The sequence below is a fragment of the Benincasa hispida genome, unplaced genomic scaffold (assembly GCF_027475165.1).
Source record: "Benincasa hispida cultivar pf3 unplaced genomic scaffold, pf3_genome.v1.1 HicScf849, whole genome shotgun sequence".
NCBI classification, from domain to species: domain Eukaryota; kingdom Viridiplantae; phylum Streptophyta; class Magnoliopsida; order Cucurbitales; family Cucurbitaceae; genus Benincasa; species Benincasa hispida.
The window spans coordinates 1-8,800 of record NW_028326986.1 but is presented as its reverse complement, the minus strand read 5'-3'; the positions used below and the strand labels follow the sequence as shown (position 1 = coordinate 8,800).

The following is an 8,800-nucleotide window of genomic DNA, read 5'->3' as shown; positions in this document are numbered from 1 at the left end:
GAGAAAGAATATTGGGGGCCCAAATGGGTAGACGAGGGGCTCTGAATGTTGGTTGCCTTGCTGTTGCTGCTGGTCAAATACAAATATAAGAGATTAAGAGGAAGCCAATGGTCCCCCGTCCCATTTGTTTTCTTTTAAAACGAATCCCGAACTCTGCCGCTCTTATTACCTCACCATTTGCTTCTCCTTTCAATGAAAGCGACGTCGCTTCAAGATTCCCTGCACTCACCTGAACAAACATCGCCCCTAATTTTCATTTTCCCTTCAAACCCATCTTCTTATATTTTCCAATAAAATTCACAGATTAATAATAAACAAAACACCAAACCCAATCCAACACAAGTCCATGTCACAACGTAAGACTTTGTCTTCTTCCTTTTATATAGTGCGTTGCCTGCCACTCCCTGTCCCCACCTTCCACCTTCCTCTGTCCCCTCTCCCCATGTCCTTCCTTCAACCATCCCATCCATTTCTCTTCCCCTTTCCTTCAACTCCCCGTTTTAATTTCCCTCTCTTTTCAACATTGTCAATTCCTTTGATCAATAATTTATATTTGTTAAAAATAGACAAACCCAAATCTCAAATTACTTCTTCTCATGATTTCCATTTAGAAACGTGCAAGCCCTCAGGTTGTCTACCAACTCAATCCCACTTGATTTGGCATAGAATTGAATTCTAAAAGTGCATCATTTTTGTTCCTTCTATCTTGGAACTATCTATCCCTCACAAATTATAAAACTTTCTATTTAGGTTTCCCTTTTCCACTTCCCCAAATTATATATTCATCATAAGTCATTTAAGTTGGGAAGAAATAATTCAATTCATTACCACTGTCATTTATAAATATTGGGTAATAATAATAAAAATAATGCCCACCCCCCACTGCCGTGACAACAACATCTTACATAAAGTACTAGGGTTCGAGTTGGCACTTGACAGTTCTTTCATTTACTCATTTTTCGTATTGAAGTTTTTGGAACTTTCGAGGGATATTTATGTAATTTTATCTTCCTCAATTCGAAACGGTAAAATTGATAGGCGTGTAAGGAGATGGGCCAGCCATGGAAACTAAAAGGAAAAACCGTAATAATTAATGGAAAAATATAAGGCTGGCCCACTGGGCCCATCTTATTCTCTCAAAACACAACCCTTTTGGAACAACACTCTCACGCGCTCTTGCTCGCGTTAGTTCCCAGCATCCATTTTTATCGTAGACTGGAAACACACTCCCACGTGTGACATCACAACTGTACGTCAGATTCCTCTCTAGTGCGCGTGGGCCTTTTTTTCCTTGTTTATGTGGAAATTAAAAATTTTAGCATCGACAGCGCTTAGCTATTACATTGTGAGATCTTCTTGATTGTCGGAATCAAAACGCCAAAACGTCGTCGTATCGCCCACCACCGTCTTCTCCCTTCCTTCAGTCCTCATTTTTGTAGCAGAGAGCTCTGAATTGAATCAAATCAAACCAAAACGAAATTTTGAATTTTTTCTTTTTCCTCTTTGCCTTTCCTCGTTGTCGCTGACGACTACTACCTTGTTACTCAGCTTATTACGACTACAACCAGCTTTTTTTTTTTTTCTTTTTCTTTTTTATTGCTCCGAGGTATCTCCTTCGAACCTGCTATTTCATTGTTTTCTAATTATGCTTCCTCAATGTCTGGAAAAGATACAGAATGTTTGAATCCTAGTTGCTTCTTTACTTTCGTTTTTGTGAAATTTTCTTCTCTTTTAATATACCCAATTTTCTGTTGGGTCTTTCTTTTTTGTCTGGGCATGGACTTTTGGTCATGGGTTTTAATTTTAACGTTTCTATTCGCTTAAAGCTGTCGCCTTCAGATCTGTGTACGCATAACAAGCGCAACTATAGGGATATGCTAGAATCAAGTCAGTTGCTTTTTCAGCTTAATTTTTTCTAAATTTTTGGGTCAATTTCACTCCTCTTTTAAGTACAATTTTGTTGTTGAAAAGTAACGTGACCCAATTCTTTATTGATCTGGAAAACTGCCTGATTTACATAAATTTCGTTTTCACCCTCTGTTGATGGTGCCTTATCTTGATGGCTGGTTTTCATTGAATGCGGATTTCTAATTTCCTTGTCAATCCATTTCGAAAAATTGTTACTTTTTGAGTACCCAGATTGTGTTTTAAGTTTTAACTCGATTTGGTTCTACACGATTAGCCTTAGACTGCTTGTGCGTACCATATTTTTGGAATTCATTTCAGCCACTTGGTGCGTTGTAATCTTGTAGTTGTACGGTATGCTCTAGACTGTAATTTTGCGTTCCGTAAAAATTTGTCCCATTTCGGTGAGGCATATGAATGTTAAAATTTCATGTATTTGCTTGATGAGTTGGGTTCTGCCTAATGAAGGAAACAGAAAATCAGCCTTATTGTTTTTTTTTTTTTTTTTTAAAAAAAAGAAAACGCATGGACCCTGTGAAAGAAAGATGTGATTTGGTGAATTTTTCTTGCTGATACTGTTTATCTGGTTTAGGTGAATTGTTGTCTGTCTGATATTATGTTACCTTCTTATTTATTTGCAGTTTTGTTGATTTTGTTTGAACCAACTCAGTAATGAGACTTTAGTTGTTGCCCTTCTGATACTTAAGTAGTTGCCGAGTATGGAGAAAGTATCCACAGACTGTCCTTATCCAGGATGTTTCTTTTGTGTCATGAAAGAAGGAAATCCTAGTAAGCGCAGAGCGAGTATCTTGAAATTCTTTAGAGAACTTCCTTCTCAAGATGATGATGGTCAAGTCCTCCCTATTAGTGGCCTTTGGAACACAGCAATGGCACATCCTAACGATCCTGAATTTATCGAATTGGGGATATTTGAATGTATGTCTGCACTTATATGGAAGGGACTGAAAAATCGTCGCTGGCTTTCTCACGACCAAAACATTTATATTCCATATTACGCTGCGCATATCATTGGATCCTACACGATGAACATGGAGGAGTTTGCAGAAAGTGCTGTGCATGCTGGGGTGATTCCACCACTAGTTGAACTTCTGAGGGGAAGATTAACTTGGGTTGAGCAGAGGGTAGCTGTTCGTGCCCTCGGTCATCTAGCTACGTATGCAAGTACTTTTCCTGCTGTGGCTAGTCATGCTGAGATACTCGAACTCGCAATTCAACTGGCTATGAGTTCTCTTGAAATTGTTTATACTCACTTTTACCAGTATGTGGACAGAAGGCTTAGTTATCACTGTGATCTGCTTACTCGTGGGATGGGCGGGGTCGAGATGGAATCCAGGAAAGCAGAGGAATGGGCCAGTCAGTTACAGTGTTGGTCCTTACAACTCATCAACTGCTTTGCATTCAAACCTGAGTTTCTTCCGACTATATGCAAGCCCGAATTCCTAGTAAAGCTACCTGGCATGTGGGGTGGTCTTGTTAATGAAAATTCACCAGCTGGTATTGGTTTATTAAGAACAATCTGCCATCATAAACTTGGTAGGGGACCTGTTGCTAGCTGTCCCAGTATTATTGAAGCATTGTGTAACATTTCCCGTTCTTCCGACGATTGGCAGTCTATGGCAATTGACTGTCTGATGTGGTTGCTTCAGGATCCAAATACAAGTCATAAGGTTGATATCCATCTCTCTTTACTTTTTACATTAAAAAAATCACTTTGTTTTTCAATGTTTCATGTGATTATCTGTGACACAAGTTGAATTTCTTAGCAGAAACTAAAAGAGTTAAATTGCTAGTTAGCTCCAAAAAGTATTTGGCAACTTAACTATGATAAAACTCCATTTGGTCCTCTGTAGACACTGTCAGTGTTGGTAGTTAGTAGTTACCATGATGTTTATCTGATCCAGTGATGCTTTCTTGGAAATTTGGACTGTGCTCCAAAATCTCTATGAGATCTTCAAATATAGATTGAGTTTAACATATTAATCCCAATAGCTTTGAAGTTTAGCTTGGAGTATGGTTAACTCTTAACTGTGCCATTGTATTCACAGGTGATCGACAAAGCTGCACCTACACTTTTGGATCTTGCAGAGATATCATCTCTGGGTGATCACCGGAAACTGGGAGAATCCATAATTAATGTTCTTCAGGAATGTGTCCAGTCACAAGGGGCCGGACGCAATTCTATCAGCAATCGTACAAAGGAACAGATCGAAGAACTCTTAAAGTCAAGGCAGAGACTCAAATGGGAAAAGAACATGCCAAAAGAGGATCTCCGAATCAAGCAGGCTGCAGCGCTAGTTATAAAGCTCGAAGGAAATTCCATGTTTTCATCAGGAAATATATCTGCAGCTGCATCCAAGTACTCAGAAGCGCTAGCATTATGTCCCATGAGATCCAAAAAGGAACGAGTTGTTCTGTACAGTAACCGTGCCCAGTGTTATCTTCTGTTGCAGGAGCCCTTGGCTGCCATTGGTGATGCCACACGTGCTCTCTGTCTTCACAATCCTGTAAACCGTCACGCTAAAAGTCTTTGGAGAAGAGCTCAGGCCTATGATATGCTTGGCCTGGCCAAAGAAAGTCTGTTGGATGCCATATTGTTCATAAACGAGTGCTCTCAGTCCAACGACCCTGATCTTTCACTAAGGCAAAACAAGGTTCCTGACTACGCCGAGCGACTTGTTAAGAAGCAGATGCGTGCGGCTTGGTTATTCCGGGAGGCAGCTATTAAACATGGAAATGTCCAATGTGAAGATGGTGCTGGTGATATCTATGGTAGAGAGACTGATGATTCGGAATGGGAAACAGCCAGTGAAAGTGATATCGGTAATGATGGAAGGGACGAAATGGGGGATGAAGAAGATGACGATGAAGATTGCGATTGGAAGGATGAAGATAAATACGATAAATCTTCAATCAAAGGTACCTTTGAACAAATCTATTCTGGGTAATTGAGTTGCAATCTGTTGAATTCCAATTCTAGTTGATAGTTTGTCAGTACTACTACTGTTTTCTACGGGGTTTTGTTTTGAATAGAAATTTTGAATGGAATGTTGATTTGATACAGAGATGTAGCAAATGGATACAATAATATGCCAGCTTGCTGAGAATGAAGCATAAATTAGAGGAATCACAAAGCAGCTGTGAGGCATTATTTTAAAGCAGGCTCTGAAGAAGTCATCTTTCTGATAATTGTTCAAAATGTAAAACTTGAATCTCTTTTTGTTCTTTACTATTCTCATGGTTTTGTTCCCCTCAAATTTATTCTTCAATCCAATCCCCAACTGTAGAAAATGAATTAGGAATGTCTAGAATATTTCTCCTTTTTTTCTTTTCCTTTTTCCCTCAGAGTGATTGATTATTACAGGCTTGTGTACATAGAGAATTCCCAGTGTTCTTTATTTTTAAACGCCATTTTCCAATCTTATCATTGATTTTCTTACATGAATCTCGATTTCAGATTCTTGATAGTTTTTTTAATTAGTTAAGCTGTCAAGTCCGTACTTAAATTATTTATACCTGAAAATTTGAATTATTTTTTTTATATCCTCTAAAACTTGCAAATTGATTTTTTTTATTTATATGATTATTTAGATGTGGACATTTTATTAATAATTTCATCATCCTTTTCATCGAAAATTGACGTTTAACATTTAAAATTTTGATTACCACTAATTAAAATTTGTAAAAGGGTTTAATAGATCCAACTATTGACAATTTATAGTTCGACATAAAAACTGCACTGCATCAAATATTTTCTTTTTCGGAAATGGAAATAGTAGATGATACAAATTTCACATTTACTCTTTACTTTCTTTAAATAGAAAATTTTCAAGATTGTTCAATTGAACTTGTACAGATTGGAGATTCAAAATTCAATAACTCTATACCATAACTGTATAAAAATGTATAAGGAAATTATTCTTGTTAGGAATCTCCAGGTGTAAATCCACCCAAAAAAACAGAAAAAATAACAATCTCTACAAAGTAAATAATTCAATTAGGACATATCGTCGCCGCCGCCCCCGCCCACGCCCACTGAAGACGACATGCGCTTGGATAGTGCGGCGAGGGCAACATCAACGGCATCCTTGAACTTAAAATCAGTGGAATTGGGGTGCTTATACGTCATTTTCGGAATCAGTTTCACAACCCTCTCTCTCAGTTTCTTCACTCTCTCTCTCGGTATCTTCAAAAGCACTTCCTCAATCTTCTTCCTTCCTTCCCCTTTTTCATCAATGTACACAGAATAATCCCTTGCCTTCTCCGGCAAGTACCATAAATACTGCGTGTACGCCGTGTGCGGCGAGAAGAACACCGGAATACACCCCGCCAATATCGAATCGAACGTCGACCGCCGAGTGAACGAATCCCCTGGCGCCTGCAGGCAGAATTCCGATTCGCTCATAATTCTCAAAACTTGCCCTGGATCGTAACATTCCTTCCCCCGTTCCCCCCGGCAATTCACCAGTTTGCATTTTGACGACATGTCGCATTGTTGTATGATGTCGTTCCGTATCGCAGCTTTCTCTAAACCCTTACGTGGGGCCCCGATGAACGTAAACAAGTGGGGCCGCTCCGATTGTCTCATTTTGTTTTGCCACGTCTTCATCTCATCCGACGTGGACGGGTGGAAATAAGACGCGTAAGGTATACCGAATTGGTTCGACCCGGTCCATGGGCTTCGCTCCACGGTCAACACCGACATGTTTTGAACCGCGTTTAGATTCAGCAAACAATTCGCCCCGAAGTCCGGCCCATTTGCATTATTCCTCATGAAGTCCCAAGCGGTTCTTCCTAGTGCGAGGAAATGATCACGTCCGTTATTCTTCCGCCACGTGCGTTGTGATTGAATATAGTCAACCAATCGAACGGCCAGCGCGTCTCGCTCCGTGATGTTCGGTTCACGAAACTTGCTGGATGCGTGGAGCCCACCGTAGAAAGGGATGTAGAATAAATTAGCGATGTTGGGATCGCGTGTGCGACACGGGTGATTTTCCATACGCGCGTGAAAGATCATCTCGGCTATGAATTGATGGGTGGCGAACCAACTGTTGGCGGCGGTGGAGATGGTGGAGACTTGGCGGCCGAGGCCGCGATTTGCCACGTGGGGACACATGTCGGTGTAGATGCTGAGGTGGCGGCAGTCTTGGAGAAGGGCAACGTTAAACTCGGACGGCAAGTCGTACACATAGACATATGGAGCTCCGTCGCAAGTGGGGACCAAATTATGATTACTTTGGTTGTCGGAGTTGGAGTTTGTCAGTGTTGATTTTGGGAAACAAACGAAGAGAATTAGAAACCAAAGAATGAAAGAAAGAAGAATAAAGGAATTGTAAATGATGTAAGGCTTGATAATGAATGAAGAAGAAGCGTGAGGTTTTTTATTTTTGAAGTTTTTTTCTCTCTCATTTAATGGAATAATGGGAATCGTTGTTTGTTTCTTGGAAAACATAGAGAGAAATTCAGGAAACATAGGAAGAAGAAGAAAACAGAGACGATATGGGGAACAAAAGCGAAGCAATTAAGAGGAATTTGATTGAGCCTCACAAAGAAGAAAAGGAGGAAGGCAATGAATGCATATATAAAGAGTCATGCAAAAAGAAAAATTAAAAAAAAGGAAGGATGTGAGGGTCAGGATACATCTAAACCAAGACAAAAGCGATGACTTGTATCAATATGTAATTTTATGCAATTGACTAATCATAACACATTACATATATTATAATTTAAAAAAAATATATCAATCATGTTTACCTACCTTATTTTTAATTGAATTGAGGTAGCTACCTCGAATATGGCACATAAGACACGAGAGAATTTACAGAAAACCATTGATATATTTGAAGACAGCTTGAATGAGATAATGGCCACATGAACTCTCCATTTGGACTTAATTAATAAAATTTTGGCCTAATTTTCAAATAATAAAATAATTAAAATCAATGGAGACATTCTGTAATTATTTTACATAATTATATACGTGGGGGTGCGTGTTTTTATTCAACGATGTTCATGTGAAGACGGGAGAGCTGGTGTGGCATTTGGAGGAGAAAAGGGTTTTAATTTGATGATTAAGTTTAATTAATTAAGGTTAAGCACAGTAAATGGAAAGACTTTAGAGTCAGAGTTTGAGATTAGTGCCGACACAATCGGTGGGCATTCTCTCCTGCTGTTGTCTACTAATAATTTAATAATTTTAACTACTACACCTACCACTTAAAAATTAATTAAATTCGATAGAGTACCTAGAAACAAGAACCGGTAATGTGTATCGAATTATATCACAAACTTTACTAACCATTATTAACTAGATTAAAACAAAAGAAAAAGCTAACCCCCAAAGAAGAGAAGTAATACCAATTATCCTAACAAATTAATATTAATTCTAGATTCTCCAAACTTATCATATGCTATATTTCAACATGAGCTTAACTCAAATGGCATTTGTATGTATTGAAGATCAAGAGATCCATGATTCAAATCTCTCTAAAACAGAGTAAAGATGAAAAATAATTTTATTTTTCATGACCAAAGGGAGCTGCAATTTTTTTTTTTTATTTGAAAAAGTTCTATATTATATAGGTAAGTCGTTTCTTATTTTGAACCATCATATAGGTAAGTCATTTCACACACGCTCGTGAGAAATGTTTCTACTTTCACCACAACCCCAATTTGGAAACTCCCTTGCATGTCTTTATGTACATACTTTCTTGACAACCACTCAAGATTAAGATCAAGTCACCTATGGTCAATTTAGTGAAATGTTATTTTCATCAAGTAACGATGTTATACAGAGTAATCAATCATTTTGCAGTCTGATCTTATACAAACTCTTTATACAGGATACACCACTCACATGTCTCCACATGAAAAATAT

The 8,800-nt window shown here is 38.5% G+C and overlaps 2 protein-coding genes across 10 annotated transcripts; one reads left to right on the top strand and one right to left on the bottom strand.

Annotated features, from left to right (window-relative positions):
* The first annotated feature begins 1,329 nt into the window (after positions 1–1,329).
* Positions 1,330–5,362, top strand: LOC150029875 (uncharacterized). Of its 9 annotated transcripts, none has more exons than XM_090310295.1 (4): positions 1,330–1,606; positions 2,547–3,593; positions 3,972–4,842; positions 4,988–5,362. In XM_090310295.1, the coding sequence occupies exons 2-4, from the start codon at positions 2,625–2,627 to the stop codon at positions 4,993–4,995; spliced, it is 1,848 nt and encodes a 615-aa protein (XP_090166421.1). In that variant the 5' UTR covers positions 1,330–1,606; positions 2,547–2,624; the 3' UTR covers positions 4,996–5,362. The 9 variants fall into 9 exon arrangements, with proteins under 9 accessions (XP_090166421.1, XP_090166416.1, XP_090166419.1 ...); XM_090310297.1 differs by lacking the exon at positions 1,330–1,606 and adding an exon at positions 1,834–1,887; XM_090310296.1 differs by lacking the exon at positions 1,330–1,606 and adding an exon at positions 1,973–2,259.
* Positions 5,363–5,703: 341 nt separating this feature from the next.
* On the bottom strand, positions 5,704–7,653 carry LOC150029874 (putative xyloglucan galactosyltransferase GT17). The gene has a single exon (XM_090310299.1). It carries the CDS (start codon positions 7,394–7,396, stop codon positions 5,921–5,923), a length of 1,476 nt encoding a protein of 491 aa, XP_090166425.1. The 5' UTR covers positions 7,397–7,653; the 3' UTR covers positions 5,704–5,920.
* Between the last annotated feature and the right edge of the window lie 1,147 nt (positions 7,654–8,800).

Excerpts from the sequence above, each read along its gene's own strand:
- LOC150029875 (XM_090310290.1), top strand. The coding sequence starts at position 2,625 with ATGGAGAAAGTATCCACAGACTGTCCTTATCCAGGATGTTTCTTTTGT. Across the intron at positions 3,594-3,971 it reads ATCCAAATACAAGTCATAAG|GTGATCGACAAAGCTGCACC; the intron begins GTTGATATCCAT and ends TTGTATTCACAG.
- LOC150029874 (XM_090310299.1), bottom strand. The coding sequence starts at position 7,396 with ATGTTTCCTGAATTTCTCTCTATGTTTTCCAAGAAACAAACAACGATT.